This window comes from Lampetra fluviatilis, chromosome 42 (genome assembly GCF_964198595.1).
Source record: "Lampetra fluviatilis chromosome 42, kcLamFluv1.1, whole genome shotgun sequence".
Taxonomy (NCBI): Eukaryota; Metazoa; Chordata; class Hyperoartia; order Petromyzontiformes; family Petromyzontidae; genus Lampetra; species Lampetra fluviatilis.
This window is the reverse complement of record NC_136316.1, coordinates 8892136-8910801: the sequence shown is the minus strand read 5'-3', so window position 1 is coordinate 8910801 and position 18666 is coordinate 8892136. Positions and strand designations below refer to the sequence as shown.

Below are 18666 nucleotides of genomic sequence, written 5' to 3'. Positions count from 1 at the left end.
CGTGGCCCTGCCCCCTGTCGGAGGCTCCGCGGGGGAGCAGCAGCTGGTCGAGTCGTGGCGCTCTGATGTTGGGGAAAGTGCAGAGAGAAAATCCTGCACAGTGCCGTTGCTTTCGACCGACTTGTCCCAGCGCACCACGACTCACTGTGACGCGCTTTCCAGTGCCATTCCATCTCTGTCACCCCCAACAGGGATCTGCGCGCACCCAGTGTCTGATGCCGTTCGCACAACGCTAACCAGGGAACCGGGCCGAAATCCTAAACCAAGCCCGCTGGAAAACCAACATGTTTACAACACATCTCCTTCCCATGTAAGTTTCTGCCCATAAACATACTCGCGATGTATTTGTGCAGATCCCATCGGCCACACCACGGCCTTTCCAGCTGCGCTGTTTTAATGCAGCAAGCAAAAAAAACTCGCGACTGGCTTCGACATTCAGTGTATCATCATCATCAGAACAGTCAGGCGAGCGTCTTGAAAATGGGTCCTGCACGAAACTCCATGATGCCCGCACTGAGTAAACACGTCCTCTTTTTTTATATCGCATTACTCAATTACTCTTCGTAGATTTTCCAAAACCCATAACCCAGGCCACAGACAGGCCGCGGCTCGTCCCTTCCACTTCATCGCTACGGCCCCCGTGGTGTGACGCCGTTGGGGCCCACCAGGAGCCCAGACGAAGTCGCCTTCTGCCTCCGGATGCCGCCAGAGCTCCCGCTTTCGGAATGCCCCTCCAGAGGACGCCGTCCGACCGCGGAGTTGGAGCGCCGAACGAGAGCTCGCGTGCGCAGGCGCTCACCTGAGATTGTTGCATCCATCGGGGGGGGGGGGGGGGCTCCTGGGAGGTGGTGACGGCTTGTGCTGGGGGGGAGGGAGCGGGGGGGGGCGTTCATCCATCCAGCGGTGGATCGATTGCGGCTGGCGGTGACGATCGCGACGTGGTGGAGACGGTATGAATGCACGGTGGTCATCACTCACGTGCCGGGACATTGTCTGTTCCAACCGCGTGACCTCCAGGGGTCAGTGGGAACAAGCTCCTTTGTTTACCAAATGAACCCGAGCAGGCGCTTCCCGCGTGCCTCTCGGCTCTGCCGCTGTCTCTTTCTGTTTGGCCAGCCGAGTCGAGTGACCTCTGGGATCTGACGCCTGCCGTTCAACGCGTCCCTCAAGGTGTGGCTCTGATTGACTCGGCCTTGAGTTTGTCGGCCTGAACGAAAGAAACAACCCCCCCTCCCTGCTGCACCCACTCCACGCCTTCACTCCCCCACACTCCCTCACGCATCTCACTCACTCACTCCCTGCTCGATAATAACTAAAACAACAACAACAACAAAGGGCACAAACTGAAGATGCCGGGCAGCTCGGGGGACTCGTGGTTGTGTGACGGCACCGAGCCAGAACCGATGAGATTCTGAGTTGAGGTCCACGCAGACGCCCGCGATTAAAGCAGATTCTCAGGAGTGACGAGCCAGGTTTTTTTTTTATTTAATTTGGGTTTATCACGCACGTCGGCGGACCCGGAGAAAAATCCACGCGATCACGGGGAGAACATGCAAGCTCCGCATATACAGCAGAGGTCAGGATCGGGGTCGAACCCACGACCTCCTGCACGCCAGGCACGGTAGTTAACATATCGTCACCGCGGCGCGCCAACCAGGGTGGCCTGACTGATTAGAACCTCTTCCACAAGCAAACCGCCACTGCGCTGGGACACAGAGAGAGAGAGGCTAACGCGAGTGGCTACTTCTGTGACCCCCCCCCACGACAGCTCGACTGCCCCCCCCTCTATCTCCTATCCGAGAGCAGCTGCTGCCAGGGCCTGAGTGGAAGGATGTTCCTTCATCTCATCACACGACTCCAAGACACACAAGTGGAATTTAAGTTGCGTTTTTAAAATATACGCATATGAGAATGGGTAGTTCGACCGTGATTAGCTTAGAGATGCGGAATCACTTAAACTGCAACAACAACCGCCATTAGCCACTAAGTGGCGGTGACGTCGCCACGGCGCTTGTGCCAGGCTATGTGCACCTTGAGGCCACGTGAAGTGTCGAACGCCCGGTGGCAGGAGGTCTCGGGACAAACCCAGGTGCCATGGTTCGACTGACTGAGATGACTGGCCGATGCACCACCTGTGCCCCCTACTGTGCCAACTTGCTGTGTTTTAGCCGCCTGGCGCGCCGTTCGTTGTTGTGGGCTTAAGCAAACCTAACTTAAACACACACACCACGCATAGAGAGAGATTGAAACAATACCCGTACAAAATGTCAATCAGAGCGTATTTCCAGATGCATGGACCACAAACATCAGGGAGGACAGGGAAGCATGAAACGAAATGTGCCGAGTGTGCCATCGAGCAAAGAGAGGTGGTGCAGGACTTTTGCGTCTTTTGGTTTGTTTCCCTTCTACCCGGACATCCGCTTAGCACGGTTGACTACGTACGGTGCGAAAGAAGTTCAACGTACACACGTACATAGATTATACAGTGACAGACGGAGGTAACACGCGATAATTAGAAGTCGTACGTCCATTGGAGACGTCGCGTTGACGATTACGAACGGCACGTGGACGCGGGCAGGACGCGTCGCCGGAACGAACGATGATCAACGGCTTCGAGGCGTTTAATCTGCGCCACGAAACGCGCCCCGCCAGCACCCCTCGCCCGTAGCGACTCCATGTGAAGCCGCAACACCGCTCGCGCCGATCACCGCTCGCAGCTTCAGCGCCTGAGCACGCGTGGCGGCAGCGCCGCGTTCGCGGGCGTTGGCACGAATTGTGAGGTCCAAACGGGACGACGTCGAGATGCCCTCTCTCTCTCTCGTGCTCCCTCGCCACGCGTCGGGCCTGCCACGCGGTCTCCCGGTCACGGATCTCCGGTGCATCGCTGATCGGTGTTTTAGCGCCGTGATTAATCTCCGTCTCGCTCCACATTGATGCAGCAGCAGCAGGAGGAGGAGGAGAGCCTCCCATCGCCATCAGCGCTTCGCAATAGCATCGGCCTCCGTCGCGGGAGATAATGAGGGGTGAAGAGGGAGGGAGGAGGGGCCGACATCGACTCGACGCGCTGCCCAATAAACATTACGCGAGAGCTCACACAGATGGTTAGGGTCTCGTCGCCAGCTCAGCCTCATTCATAACAATTAAACTCGCTTAATTGGGTTATTGGGTCAGGCAAGAGGGCAAGGATGACAGGATGAATGTCCCTCCACCCCCAATCCCAGCGGGCCCTGCTCCCCCACTTCCATCTGCACCCCCCCCCACCCCCCAGCGGGTTCGCTGCTTGTGGAAGAGGTTCGAATCCTCTAGGCCACCCTGGTAGGCGCGCCGCGGTGACGAGATGTTAACTACCGCGCCTGGCGTGCAGGAGGTCTGGGTTCGATCCAAATCCTGACCTCTGCTGTATATTCGGAGATTGTATGTTCTCCCCGTGATCGCGTGGATTTTTCTCCGGGTCCGCGGGTTTTCCCCTCCACATTTAGAATCAACGTGCGTTTAGAGTATTTGGCTGCTAGAAATTGCATCGTGATAAGCCACTTCGTTGAGTTATCATTTTGTGATGACCGGGTCGCTTCTGAAAAAAAGCTATATAGCTCAGTGGGCCTCCTTACCTGATATATATTTTTTAATCCATTGTAAATTAAATATTTAGTTTAGTTATTACTTTGGGTGTGTCAACTGTAAAACACGCGCCGTCCGCAGCACCTCACGGTGGACGTTAGACACCCCGTGACGTAGTTAGATCCGAGGAGGAGGAGGCCATTGTGTGGCGGCGTCACGGTACACATTTGCCAAATTCGAAATATGACACCGCGCAAAAGGCTCGACTGAGATCGCACGCACAGCAGTGGCTGTGAAACCACTGCCGACTGTGTCTGCGAAACACAGCGGCGATCGCCCCGCGCCCCCGAGCTCGGCGGGAATTCCGAATGTCGTCGATAGCGACGCGCGCTGTAGCCAGGGAGCCCAATGCCCGCGACACGTACGCAGCATTAACCACGACTGCGCGATACTCACATCACTGGATTGTCGTGCACAACCCATGCACGTTTGTCGTCGTGGATACTTACGAAGGCTTTGGCGTGCCTGCTCGTTTATAGCAACCGGAGGCAGCAAGACACCTCGCGACGTGTGGCCTCTTCCACAGCGGTGGACACCCACCCTGGATGATCGACTACGCGTCCCACCGTGGACATTCGTACCACGCAGCACGCACGTGCACGACGGCATCAGACTTCACGCGGCTCGGCTCGGTGGTAAATCACGACCAGCGCCATCGTCAACCCGGCGACCGAACATCGATCAACGATCTCCCGGCATCCAGAGCGCCAACTCCCGCACGCACGACACCCCCGAGCGCCGAGCGCTCTGCCGCGCGCACAGCAGAGGGACGGTCCACGGCCTCGTGGCTCGCGGCTCCAGCATCCCGCACGGCAAGGAGCGCGACGCGAGGGTGGCTCAACGCAGCCGCAGAGAAGAGATCGGGGGGCGACCCCGCGGGGTGCTCGCGCACTCGCGCGTTCCATACCCCGCGCTTCGACTCCACGCCCTCCATTCTGCACGTACGTATGTGTGTGTGTGTGGTGAACCTCTTTCGCACCGTATTTACACAACAGTGCTAATCGGAGGTGCGGGGGAAGGACAACAAATGATGGGTCTCTGTGTGAGTCCATGGTTCTCCGCGTGAGTCTATTGGTCGCTGTGTGAGTCTATGTATGTATGTATGTTGAACGTGTTTCCTACAGTACCGTGGCGACCACGGTGGTCATGTTCGAAACCAGTTGAGATCACTGCTCCGATATGCGATATATTTGGGGTGCTTCTGTGGCAATCGAGGAACGGCTCCGTGTGTTTGATGCTAAGCCATCTATCCACTCATTAAACTGCTGACCCCACCAACCCACTCACTTGCTAAAATCCCTTACCGAATCACCTACCCACATGCTCGCCTGCCTACCCACCTATTCGCTAGCCCACGAACTCAGCAACCTGCTTACGCACCCACTGAAAAATAAAAAAATGGGAAAAGGCTATGGAGCGTCATGAGGGTGACCATCAGACAGTCCGTGGTGCCTGGCACTGAAAACTCTGAGAAGAGGAGAGCCCAACGGGGAGCGTGGCTTGACGAGTCAGAACCGGGATACGCAATTGGGACGAAGAGAGTGATGATAATTGTGACAGTGATGGGGGCAATGAGTGGAGTTTCCGGAAGGAGTGGGGGTTTGGGGGTTAGGGGTCAAAGTCAGTCGGGTGTGCCCATGGCAAAGCCCCATCTCAGCCCGCTGGCCACCTGACATTTGTTGCTACATTTGTTTTTTATTCACGTGGGAAAAAATGTTCAAGTTTCACAGATGTCCGGCTTGGCTTAATAATTTGTATCTGTCACTCGAGCTTTTCCGAATCGTTCGACTCCACGAACCCCTCCGAATGTCGCGCGTGGTCAGGTCAATAACCGCTCCGCTATTTTTTTACAAATCAACGAGGCACGCGGCTTAATTTGTGAGTCACCACAGAAATGATCGGCGATGCCCACCCCCCCTGCTGCTCCGGGAGAGGCTTCAGCCGCCCACGATGCGGTCATTACATGCATCCTGAACCCGGCTTAACGAGGGCTCCATCAATCGTGCCGTGGGGTCACGTGGTGTGCGCCCGTTCGCTCGGCTTAAAAAAATAACAAACGCCTCCATGTCATTTGGTTACCGTTCGCGGGGGGTTGGGGCAGCTCGCTCGCGCGTCGCGTTGTCGTCCGCAGGACATTGACAACAGGAGCGCTTTTGGTGAGAACAGAAGGTGTACGCCTAAAATCACGGCCCCTTCCAATGGAGCTTTCACGTCGCGGTGGTGAGTTCTCCATCGTGGTGGTGAGTTCTCCATCGCGGTGGTGAGTTCACCATCGTGGTGGTGAGTTCTCTCCATCGCGGTGGTGAGTTCTCTCCATCGCGGTGGTGAGTTCACCATCGCGGTGGTGAGTTCTCCATCGCGGTGGTGAGTTCACCATCGTGGTGGTGAGTTCTCTCCATCGCGGTGGTGAGTTCTCTCCATCGCGGTGGTGAGTTCTCCATCGCGGTGGTGAGTTCTCTCCATCGCGGTGGTGAGTTCTCTCCATCGCGGTGGTGAGTTCTCACCATTGCGGTGGTGAGTTCTCACCATCGCGGTGGTGAGTTCTCCATCGCGGTGGTGAGTTCTCTCCATCGCGGTGGTGAGTTCTCTCCATCTCGGTGGTGAGTTCACCATCACGGTGGTGAGTTCTCACCATCGCGGTGGTGAGTTCTCTCCATCGCGGTGGTGAGTTCACCATCGCGGTGGTGAGTTCTCCATCGCGGTGGTGAGTTCTCTCCATCGCGGTGGTGAGTTCTCTCCATCGCGGTGGTGAGTTCTCACCATTGCGGTGGTGAGTTCTCACCATCGCGGTGGTGAGTTCTCCATCGCGGTGGTGAGTTCTCTCCATCGCGGTGGTGAGTTCTCTCCATCTCGGTGGTGAGTTCACCATCACGGTGGTGAGTTCTCACCATCGCGGTGGTGAGTTCACTCCATCGCGGTGGTGAGTTCTCTCCATCGTGGTGGTGAGTTCTCTCCACCGTGGTGGTGAGTTCTCTCCATCGCGGTGGTGAGTTCTCTCCATCGCGGTGGTGAGTTCTCACCATCGCGGTGGTGAGTTCTCTCCATCGCGGTGGTGAGTTCTCTCCATCGCGGTGGTGAGTTCTCTCCATCGCGGTGGTGAGTTCTCTCCATCTCGGTCGTGAGTTCACCATCACGGTGGTGAGTTCTCACCATCGCGGTGGTGAGTTCACCATCGCGGTGGTGAGTTCTCTCCATCGCGGTGGTGAGTTCTCTCCATCTCGGTGGTGAGTTCACCATCACGGTGGTGAGTTCTCACCATCGCGGTGGTGAGTTCTCTCCATCGCGGTGGTGAGTTCTCTCCATCGCGGTGGTGAGTTCTCACCATCGCGGTGGTGAGTTCTCTCCATCGCGGTGGTGAGTTCTCTCCATCGCGGTGGTGACTTCTCACCATCGCGGTGGTGAGTTCTCTCCATCGCGGTGGTGAGTTTTCACCATCGCGGTGGTGAGTTCACCATCGCGGTGGTGAGTTCTCTCCACCGTGGTGGTGAGTTCTCCATCGCTACATGGCAGGTAGAAACTTCTGGATCCGCCTCCAGCTCAATGTGCCCCCCGCCCCCCCACTGCGTGAAGGCGCCACGGCCCCCTCCCCCACCTCGCTCCCCGCCCCCAAGACCATAATTAAAGTGAGGCCTCAGAAATGGCGAAGTGTGAACGTCGGAGGCCCTGCCTGAGGCTCGGTCACCTCAATTGAGGAGAAGGAGGATGAGGAGGAGGCTCGCGTGGCTGTAATGTCCGGGTGTTGAGCCTCCTCTGTCACCGCCGCGCCGGCTGTGACGAGGCTATCACCCCAACGCGGTTGATGCGGTTCCACGTGCGCGGCATCAGACGGGCGACCACGCACTTAACATCAACGCCCGATGATGTTTCTGAGGATGGATCGATGATGACGACGATGATGATGATGGCAACAGAAAACAAACGACACACCCCACGCCGCTCTCCGCCGCCTCATTGCCACAATCACAATTCACAAAGTCGCCTCCATCCCGGTCGCACACGCTCGCCTGCCTGCCCTCCCTCTCTCCCTCCTATATCGGAATTAGCCTCTGGGGATTGGCCAAACACCCACAAATATGTGCACAGTTCGGACGGAGGGAAATCAATGGGATCCGAAATGGTGCGCGATCGGCCGGGACCCCTTGCCATAATTACATCATATTTCACGGGAGGGGCAGCGTCTCTAATGGACTCCATCAAGGTGGGGGTTGACGCCACATTAACCCACCCACCGTTCCCCACCCCTTCCTCTCCGTGATCAATAACACTTTAGTCTTTAGCCCGGGTTTAGAAGTCGGCCAATTTGAAGAGGGAGGGCAAGTGGAAAGAGAGAACGGGGGGGGGGGGCGTGGGCCATAAAAACTAAGAGCGCGTGCCAAATGGAGCGATGAAAGTTGAGCCGCCCCACAACCCCCGGGGGGTGATGGTCAAGTTGACCCGGCCGTCGCTTCCGCGAGTCTTTATTTCGTGGGCGACAAACATTCAAAGGTATCCCCTTCATTAACTGAACGTGCCGGTCACACGCAGCCATGATAATGATTATTATGATTATTATGTGATCGTAGATCTTGCGTCGGCCTCGCAAATGTTCTGACCTAATGCGTCGCTCGGAAAAATAAGTTATATTTAAAATAAAAAATTTTAAACACGCTTTTATGAAATGTACTAGTAATGGAAGAACTCCACGACTCCAGAAAGTGGCCCCGAAGCTTGCCATAACGTAAGGGACCATGGCCAATTACAGCCAACGTCAGTTGACCGTGGACAATTAGACCCAAGCCGAAATATAACATATACAAAATAATGTTTAAAAATATCTAATTTTATTTGTTTATGATGGAATATAGTATTGTCATCAGTATGACATAATTATAGCAAGTTTGCAGTCGATACCACATTGGAAAGTGGTTTAAAATTGAGTTACAAGATTTGAGGATACAACAACGACAACAACGACGACAACAGACAGAGTTAAATGAAAGCGTGTAAAAAAGATTCCACCGGGCAACACAGGCAGACGGACAGAGAGATTGATCGTTGAAACGACGCGCCCGGTTTAAGCAAAGAGATACCACAACCGGTGCCATTTCGACGATTCGATATTTTCTAACTGCTGTCCGTTGTTGCCTGTTGAGGCGACACTTGACGGGGAGTGTCGAGACTTCGAGGAAAGCTCTAGAACATCGCAGGCAAGTTAAAACCGTTGCAGTAAGACGTCACCGCACACGTTGTGTGAGCGTGGATAGACACGCGATCTGCTGCTCGAATGGCCACTCAGGCGGTATTCGTTGCCCGTTTACAGTCCGGATTCATTGGTGGAAATGCCACATTCACTCACCACGTTACTCACCATTCACTCACCACGTCACTCGCCACTTACCACGTCACTCACCACTCACTCACCACGTCGCTTATCACTCACCACGTTACTCACCACTCACTCACCACGTCACTCACCACTCAATCACCACTCACTCACCACGTTACTCACCACTCAATCACCACTCACGATCCACGTCAGTGACCACTCACCACGTCACACACCACGTCACTAATCACTCACCACGTTACTCACCACTCACCACTCAATCACCACTCACGATCCACGTCAGTGACCACTCACCACGTCACACACCACGTCACTAATCACTCACCACGTTACTCACCACTCACCACGTCACTCACTTTTTGTTTGTTGCGGTTGCACCCGATTCAAGAGCCGAATGGCTCACAGGGCGATACCAAATAAATAAAACTGAAACACCACGTCACTCACTACTCACTCACCACTCACGATCCACGTCACTCACCACTCACCACGTCACTCACCACCCGTCACGAGACCTGTCCGTGTCCCACGTGGACGCCCCGCGGGCTCCCTCTGGCGTGCGCGTGCCGCCTCTGCAGAGGGCGCCGAGTGTTGGATGAGCGGTGGCGCAGCGGTTAGCGCACTGCGCTTCAAAACCGACGACCCCAGTTCGACAGCAAATATCTAAATCTGTCCGGGTCTTCTCCTAGGTCAACTCAACCTTAAATGAGTAAATGGTGCGGTGCCTAAACATCAGCACTGGGGAGACAAAGGCGGTCGGGAATGGTTCTGGCACCCACGGTCTGATAAGGCGATAAGGGGAATGTTTTACCTTTACACTAAACATTACAATTTAGATTACAATCGCTCGCATCTATCCACACTACAGATTACATTATCTTGCGTCGATCCACACTATGGATTACAATCACTTGCGCCTATCCACACTACATATTACAATCGCGCGTCGTTTATCCACATTGCGGATTACAATCGCTCGCGTCTATCCACATTACCGATTACAATCGCTCGCGTCTATCAACACTACCGATTACAATCAATCGCGTTTATCCACACTAAGGGTTACAATCGCTTGCGTCTATCCACACTACCGATTACAATCGCTCGCGTCTATCCACACTACCGATTACAATCGCTCGCGTCTATCCACACTACTGATTACAATCGCTCGCGTCTATCCACATTACCGATTACAATCGCTCGCGTCTATCCACATTACGGTTTATAATCGCTCGCGTCTATCCACATTACGGTTTATAATCGCTCGCGTCTATCCACATTATGGATTACAATCGCTTGCTTTGCAACATGGCGGCGCCCATCTGAGCACTGCAAGGGTCTCCCCCACTACCTCCACTGCTCCGCGCGTTCCGTTCGGCCGCGCTGCTGCCTCGCCTGGGCCGTGAAGGAGCCCGGCGGGGGGCCTCATGTCTCTGTGTCGCTGCGTGGGGTCGCGGCTGCTGCTGCAGGTGCCGCTGCGGCTCCGCGTCCCGGGTCCCCGCGCCGCGCTGCACGTCTCCTCGCCCCGGGGCGACTCCAGAGTCCAGCAGCTGCAGAGAATGCTGGCCAAGCACAGGTGGGGGGGGGCAAGCACAGTTGGGGGGGGTGGGGGGGCAGAGGTGGGGGGTGGGGGGGCAGAGGTGGGGGGGGGGGCACAGGTGGGGGGGGGGGCACAGGTGGGGGGGGCACAGGTGGGGGGGGGGGCACAGGTGGGGGGGGGGCACAGGTGGGGGGGGGGGGCACAGGTGGGGGGGGGGCACAGGTGGGGGGGGCACAGGTGGGGGCGGCACAGGTGGGGGGGGGGCACAGGTGGGGGGGGGCACAGGTGGGGGGGGGCACAGGTGGGGGGGGGGCACAGGTGGGGGGGGGGCACAGGTGGGGGGGGGGCACAGGTGGGGGGGGGCACAGGTGGGGGGGGGGCACAGGTGGGGGGGGGGCAAGCACAGGTGGGGGGGGGGGCAAGCACAGGTGTGGGGGGGCAAGCACAGGTGGGGGGGGGGCAAGCACAGGTGGGGGCTGGCCAAGCACAGGTGGGGGGGGGGGCAAGCACAGGTGGGGGGGGGGGCAAGCACAGGTGGGGGGGGGCCGAGCACAGGTGGGGGGGGGGCGAGCACAGGTGGGGGGGGGCGAGCACAGGTGGGGGGGGGCGAGCACAGGTGGGGGGGGCGAGCACAGGTGGGGGGAGCGAGCACAGGTGGGGGGGGGGGGGCGAGCACAGGTGGGGGGGGCAAGCACAGGTGGGGGGGGTCGAGCACAGGTGGGGGGTGGGGCGAGCACAGGTGGGGGGGGGGGGCGCGAGCACAGGTGGGTGGGGGGGCTGACCAGCCCGTCTCGAGCTGATTTTGGACTTGCCGTTCGATCCCTGTCGTTACGCGAGAGCCGGATTACTATGGTACCCCGGGGTACCGCCAAAAGGTTCAGTTAACATTGAGTGATTTCGAAGTCTCACGTGACAGGGTTGTTTGTGTTATTGTTCTGATTTCCGTCTGCTTCGCAGTTGTATTTTGCGTTGATTTTGCCATTTTGGTAACCCATGCAAATGAGACTCATCCTGGTCTCTTGATTTGTCACTTTGTTCAACAAAATAACTTTGAAACTTGAAGATCATACGTTAATGCATGCTAATTCAATGAGAAACACGCATCTTACAGTCACCGCATTTAAATGTATCGCGTCTCTGACATTTTCCCATGTCATGTTTTCAGAAAGAAGCACTGGTTTCAGTCGCGTTTTAAGCCGGTAAGTCAGCTCCAGAGCCAGCAGCACCGCGTCATCATTGTACACACGTCATTCATAATATATTTTGCTGTGAACATTATGACCAGTGATTTATCTGGACACTTTAAATTTACACACAAAAAACACCACGAACATTTGGTGGCGTAAAAAAAACATTTAATATTTTTTTTTCATTATTACAACTAACTGGATTTTATTACACAACTTAACCCAGTGATATCGTGTGAATGACTCCAGGAATGTAGTTGTGGACATTATAGATTTGTGCCTGTTTGATAATTGAGCTAATGACTGTGGTAACTGTAAAGCGGGTAATTCCTTTGCTTAAATACTGCATTCAAGTGAAGGTGGAGCAAAGAGGAGCACAGTAAGTAGTGTCAGGTTCATAGAAAAGGAGGAGGAGGGGATGGTGAGAACAGCCGGTGCAAGGGGAGTCAGCAGTGCAGACAGCCTGGGATCCAGCTGAGGGATTATTCTGTGGGGGCAGCAAAGGAAAAGTGGCAACCTCCTGCAGGAGAGGGTATGAGGAGGAGGAAAATAGAGAGAGATGAGATGGAAAGGGAGGCACACCCATGCCTGATCTTGAAAGCAGTGAGGGCAATCTTATAGTTGAGCCATGATTGGTTTGGGAGCCAATGGAGGCATCTGTGGATTAGGGTGATACGTTTCCGGTGCAGGCGTGAATTCTGACAGTCGTGTTCAGAATTGTACAGAGTGAGGAGGTGAGCGGTTTTTGAGAGCAAGAGGTTTTGCAGGGATGAGGAAAGGTTTCAGCAGCAGTTGAGCCATTGAAGTGGTGGTGGTGGTGGACGTCGGATGTCCTGCACACGCTGAGCTCGGTGGCGAGTTCAGGGTTTGGAGTGATGCCGAGGCATCGGTGATGATCGGCGTCTTCCGTGCGCCACGCAGGAGGTCTTCCAGGGGTCCCTGGACTCGGGCCCCAACTGGTTGGGAGGGACGTCGCTGGGGCCCCGAAAACGGGCCAGGGGCGAGGACAGCCTGCGCTCCCGCACGGTGAGCAGCCTGCTGATGCGCTACATCGTGGACCTGATGAGCACGTCCGAGGTGGGGCCCGAGGTGTGCCACCTGCCCATGGAGATCGTCAAGGTGAGCTGCCGAACAGGGCGACCGGCCACCACGCTTGTGAACACCCAGCGACACTCCACGTTACTCCAATAGCTTCCAGTGTGGACCACGGGTGCCACGGTGGCGAGATGTTATCTGCCTCACCTAGTATGGAGGAGGTTGTGGGTTTGATCCCGACCCTGACGCCTGCTGTATATTTGGAGTTTGAATGTTCTCCCCGTGGTCGAGTGGATTTTTCTCCGGGTCCTCTAGTTTTTCCCTCATTTAAAAACGCACATTTAGAGTATTTGGCTGCTATAAATTGCCACATAAGCCACTTCGTTGAGCTATAATTTGTGGCTATGTCGCTTCTGAAAAAGAGCTATATAGCTCAGTGGGCCTTCCCTGGTAAAATAAAAATACATTGTAGTTTTTATAGTTTGTTTCCCATGCCTTTGATGTTATTAGTGCAAGGGTCTCAATAAGTCTTTCGTATGGTTTTGCAAAAGCAACTGGCAAAACACTCAGTGTGTGGCGTCTGGTAATCGATTTAGTGGCATGCATTATTAATGCATACCCGTTGGAGGAATAGAGAGAGCCCTGTTGACATGATGTCTTTGGCTGCGCGTTGATACAATGTCTATCCACACTACAGATTACAATCACTCCCGTATATCCATACAACGCATTGCAGTCACTCACGTCAATCTATATTATGGATTACAATCGCTTGTGTCTATCCACGCTACGGTTTGCAATCACGTGCGTCTATCCACATCTCATACAAAGGTGTTTTAGTTTCGTGGCATAACGCTGACGTCACAGTTGGGCGGATATAATCGGATGTCACAAGCTGCTCTCTGTCGCCCATTGTGACGTTCCCGTGTGCCGCCAGGTGAAGATATCCCCGGACTTCAGCGCGTGCCGCGTGTACTGGCGTGGCCTGGGCAGCACGGAGCAGGACGAGGGCACAGCGCAGACGCTGCAGCGCTACGCCAAGCGCCTGCGGTGAGGGTGCCACGCAGCGACAACGCAGCTGCAGCAGATCGTGCCCGTACTGCTGCAGCTGTATTAACCTCGAAGTTACGCTCCACATGCTTCACAGCGGACGTTAAAAATCCCGTGACGTCATTCATAAGAGTCGGCCGTTGCTCGCTGGCATCAAAAGGCCAAATTTGCTCAATTCGAAAATTATGAAATTGGAATTACACATTGTTATCTTCTATAGATTTATATAGCACCTTAGTCCAAGGTGCTTCACGATAAATTTAAAATTGTACAAAAGATGATAGTGGTTAAAATAAAGAGTGGGGTTACTAAAAGTGGTGATGCAGTTATGGTAACAGGACAGGTGTGCTGCAATGGGAAGTTGGTTTCAATGAAAGGGAGCGAGACTGGGCGCAGGGCGAGGGAGGCACACAAAGGGACTGTGGAGACTGGGAGCATAGAGGACAGGACAGAGTACTAAGAGATGAGAGACGCGAGATAATGTGGGGCAAGACCATGGAGAGATTAGTAGACTAAAAGTGAGAAATGTAAACGGGCAGCGATAGTCGACAGAGAGCCAGTGGAGTTGGACAAGGAATGCAGAAGTGTGGGAGTTGTGGGGCGAGGTTAAAAATGATCCGGGCTGAAGCATTTGGTACCTGTTGTTGGAGATGAGTGAAGGCAGAGACAGGACCGCCGAGAAGAGAGTTGCAATCGTCAAGGTGAGTGAACACGAGGGAGTGAACCAGGAGTTTAGCAGCAGAGTGAGATGATAGGACGGGTTTTTCCGAATATTGAACAGGTTGAGAGCAGCAGGTGTTGCTCGTAGCAGAGATACGGGTGGAGAGAGAGGAGTTGGAGATGACCCTGAGGTTGCGAGCAGGAGACGAGAAGAGTGAGGTAGAAGGGAGGGAATAAGATGGTAGGACAGGGTGGAGGGGAGAAGGGAATAAAATGATTTCAGTGATAGAAGGATTGATGCAGAGGAAGTGGCGTAACATCCAGGATGTGGTTACGCAGTTGGCAATGCGGGAGGAAAGGTCAGGGGTGAAGGAGGGAAAGTAAAATAAAATCTGGGTGTTGTCGGTGAATAAGTTATCGGGTAACATAGAGGGAGAATAGCAAACGGCCTAGGACAGATCCTTGGGGTGGATACCAACCGTGACGGGGGAGGGGAGGTTGAGTGGTTGAAAGCAACAGACGAAGAGCGTTAAGAGAGATAAGAGTGGAGCCAGGAGAGGGGTGTGCTGGAGAAACCGTGACTCGAGAGGATGGAAGGGAGTGTGGGTTGATCGACTTTGTCAAAGGCTGAGGAAAGATCCAGGAGAATGAGGATTGAGGGGAGGCTAGAATGGGCAGAGTTTGTTCGATGACTGTACATTGAGGACGGGCAGTTTCAGTTGAATGGTTGGGGCGGAATCCAGATTGGAGTTGAGGGTAGAGAGAATTAGATGAGATGTGGCGAGTAAGGCGGGAGTGGACAAGACGTTATAGAAGCTCAGAAAAGGGAGGAGTGAGATTGGCCGGTAGTTGGCAGGACTAGAAGTGTCACAAGGGTATTTTTAGAAGGGGGTTTATGATAGCTGATAGGACTCATGCCCCACATATGGCGTAATTTTTTGTCGAACAGTGACAGCTGCCACCGGGGCTGGCCTTGGCAATTGTTTGAGAAGAGATGTGATGCAAGTTGCTGATAGCGTGTTCAGTGCTCCTCGACGCCCTGGGCCTGAAGGAGGGCCGGACTCTTTATTAAATACAAATCATTATTATTACCATAAAATACGGCACGTGAGAACGGCGGCAGCAGCAGCCATGCACGTCAGTCGGCAGAGCAAGTGCTCACAAGTAAAGCACGGTTGTGCAAACAAAGCACAAGCGCAGTCTCGTGCACCGCCACACGCGTCACAGCAACGGTCAGGATGGGAGCATGAAACGCAACAGCAGCAGGCAAAACAGCAAACGACAGGGCGCATGCATCTGTGTGTCGTGGTTTCCTAGGCACCTGCTCATCAGCTACCAGCTCATCGGGAATGTGCCGCCGATCGTGTTCGTGCGGGACAAGGAGTACGCGGCCGTGGCAGAGGTGGGTGTCCGCACGGGAGCCACTCTTTATTTAAACACCACAGTGAAGGCTGCGGAGGGGGGGGGGGGCATCCTTGGAGAATCCCCCTCTTCGTTGGCTTGCACGTGACATTCCGTGTACACCGAGCACAGGTGGTGATGTGCTGCTGTGACTTTGGGTCTTTTTTGCCACGAGATTGTAGCCTTTTAACATTTATGTAATTGAAATCATTACCACCTATCGTTGTGGACAGAGCATAGCCTCAATGCTCGTACAATAAGTTTACACGCTCACGTGGTGCCTACTATTTAATGGCAACAATACAAGGGCCGCTGCAACGCGTGCGCCAGGTGTCTCTCAAATGTGGAGCTCTGCGGACCCGTGTGGTCGTTGCTTAGCCTTGCTACCCGATCCCAGTGGAGTTGCGAATGCAACTGCTGTGGGTGATAAAAATCGGAGGCCGTTTTACAAAACCAGCAACATCTCGGCTGCCCCCTCCGCAGGTGGAACATTTGCTGGCGTGCATTGGAGTTCACGGCGGTGAGGAATTGGAGCTGGAGGCCCCGGTGGACCCTGTTATCGCGGGGGACCCTGCCACCGTGGGCCCCGGTGACCAAGCCGAGGCGTGGGGGCCCCCTCTCCCGGCCGACGTGTTTGGGGTGGACCGCGCCGCCATGCTGCGGCAGATCGCCGGCTACAAGAAGCGCGAGCGGCCCAGCGCCGTGGCCGAGCCCGTGGGGGACGAGTGGGACCGGCTGCAGCGGCAGCAGCTGCGGAGGCTCAAACAGAAGATGCAGGCGAAGAAGGAGAGACGCAAGGAGGACGACGACGACGTCACGCCCGCCGCGTACCTGGCCCAGCGGCTCCAACGCGACGAGGCGATGCGCAGGCGGCAGCAGGCCGAGTGGCACAGCGACGAGCTCGAGGATGGTGACGACAGCAATTATCGTGGAGTTAAAGATCGGTAGCTTCGAGACAATGGACTTGACAAATATTCGTTTTTTATATTGAAGGGTAGAATGGTGGCACTTTATGAACGTGCATTGAATGTTGTAATGCTGGCCATGTTGATGCAATTCATCGCTGTCTTCTCTTAAACATAACAAATAGGGTTTATTTACAATTGGCTTCATTACCGTGTCATATACTTAACGAGCATTATCAGCCAGCACCTTCTACATCTTAACAGAGTCGATTGGATAATCGGTCTGAATAAATGTTTGTTTATTGACCGATAGTTCAGCTTCACAGATGTCATTGTAAGCAAATAGCTTATACATAAGCACAATAGAAAAATAAACGTGCGAGGGAGTTTGTTTTCAGATTGAAAAGTAATAAGTATAACCCGTAAAAACAAAGTTTTTCACTATAAATCGTTTATATGCGTGGCGGCTAGAGTCCTCTCGTCCTCTGGCTTGAGATGGCTGCCACCTATGGGTCAGATGATTGCATTGCACCATTAAGCAATTGGTAATTAAATATATTTTTGTCCTAAAAAGTGTAAAATTTTTGAAAAATTTTTTCACGAACATTGTCACACACAACGAGTCTGTGTGGAAAATGTCAGCTCGATTGGATCACGGGAAGTGGGTTAAAAAACGACCGAAAGATTTGCACGGTCCTAAGCAAGCAAGCGAACTTAATATAAAGGATTTAAAAATGAAAAAGCATCAGTGTGCAATCACGCAGATTGTTTTTCCAAGTAAAATGTGTATAAAAAGACATCCCGGAGATGCTCTTAACTTTGGCGAGTCACGCCACGTTCGAGTCCAAATGTAAAGGAACCGGTCACAGGGTTTCCTCGTTTAAACAAATGGAAATTATCCCAATGGTTGAACACTTTTAACGAATAAAAGATGCAAACCACCAAACAAAGTGATTATGGTGTAGACATCTAGTCTGTGTCCCAGGTTGTCCTATACAAGATTTACGGTTTCATTATTTTGGGGGAAACTTTATTTAGCGGTCACTTGACTTCCGAACACACTGCTACGTGGCCACTGATAAAAGCAATCTTTTTCGCTCAATCAAAAATCTAACCAAAATATATAATGCATCATTCCGCAAGAATCCGATATGGAAGTGCGGATGATGGAGAAAACTTTAACTTAAACTGAACAGAAGAGAAAATAAATGCTTTCAATCCAGTCTTAAAAGCACAGATTTTCACAACTTCAGTTGGCAGACCGTTCTAATCTGCACCTTGCTTTAGACCCCCTCGCATACTTACTCTTAGCACGGCGATATTTGCCAAAGCAGAAAATGAAACGAAAATTTAACCACCACATACATGCAACGTTTAAAAGAAAAAATGCGCCCATAAATTGCACCCATATATTCTTGGGGGAGTGGTCGTGCTGCGATCGTGCATGCACCACGCTGTGAACACAGCGACCCGAGATGGATATCTGGCGACAGTTAATATCTGCACCAGTCCTGAGTCCCCCCCCCCCCGCCACATTGACCCGTACTGCCCAGTGTGGTGAAGTATGACCAGGAAACCCCCCACGACCCACAGCGCGAAGGGGCCTTGTTTAATTATACACTGTAAACACGATTTTTGTTCCTGGGTAGTGTTATTTTCTAATTTCTTATGCCTCTAAGGTACATGGCTATTATTCCCCACAAACTTTGCTTTTGTGACCAGGACGTTATGTGAAGGAATGACAAAAATGCACACCACGTTTTCTCATTGAAATTAGGTAAATTTCTAAATATCACTGTCCTGGTCACAAAAGCAAAGTTTGTGGGGAATAATAGCCATGTACCTTTGAGGCATAAGAAATTGGAAAATAACACTTCCTACTCAGGAACAAAAAAAATGTTTTTGTTACAGTGTTATTCTACATTCGGCTATCTAGTTAAAGAA

General features: G+C 53.5%; 1 protein-coding gene across 2 annotated transcripts; it reads left to right on the top strand.

Moving 5' to 3' along the window:
* The first annotated feature begins 10260 nt into the window (after window positions 1-10260).
* Window positions 10261-17618, top strand: RBFA (ribosome binding factor A). 2 transcript variants are annotated; one of them, XM_078875794.1, is made up of 6 exons: window positions 10261-10520; window positions 11650-11683; window positions 12593-12790; window positions 13650-13756; window positions 15734-15818; window positions 16301-17618. In XM_078875794.1, the coding sequence occupies exons 1-6, from the start codon at window positions 10372-10374 to the stop codon at window positions 16763-16765; spliced, it is 1038 nt and encodes a 345-aa protein (XP_078731920.1). In that variant the 5' UTR covers window positions 10261-10371; the 3' UTR covers window positions 16766-17618. The 2 variants fall into 2 exon arrangements, with proteins under 2 accessions (XP_078731920.1, XP_078731919.1); XM_078875793.1 differs by having other exon boundaries at window positions 13644-13756; window positions 16301-17617.
* The last annotated feature ends 1048 nt before the right edge of the window (window positions 17619-18666 follow it).

Coding starts and splice junctions, on each gene's coding strand:
- RBFA (XM_078875793.1), top strand. CDS start 10,372: ATGTCTCTGTGTCGCTGCGTGGGGTCGCGGCTGCTGCTGCAGGTGCCG. Junction 10,521..11,649: donor AGAATGCTGGCCAAGCACAG/GTGGGGGGGGGC, acceptor TCATGTTTTCAG/AAAGAAGCACTGGTTTCAGT. Junction 15,819..16,300: donor AGTACGCGGCCGTGGCAGAG/GTGGGTGTCCGC, acceptor CCCCCTCCGCAG/GTGGAACATTTGCTGGCGTG.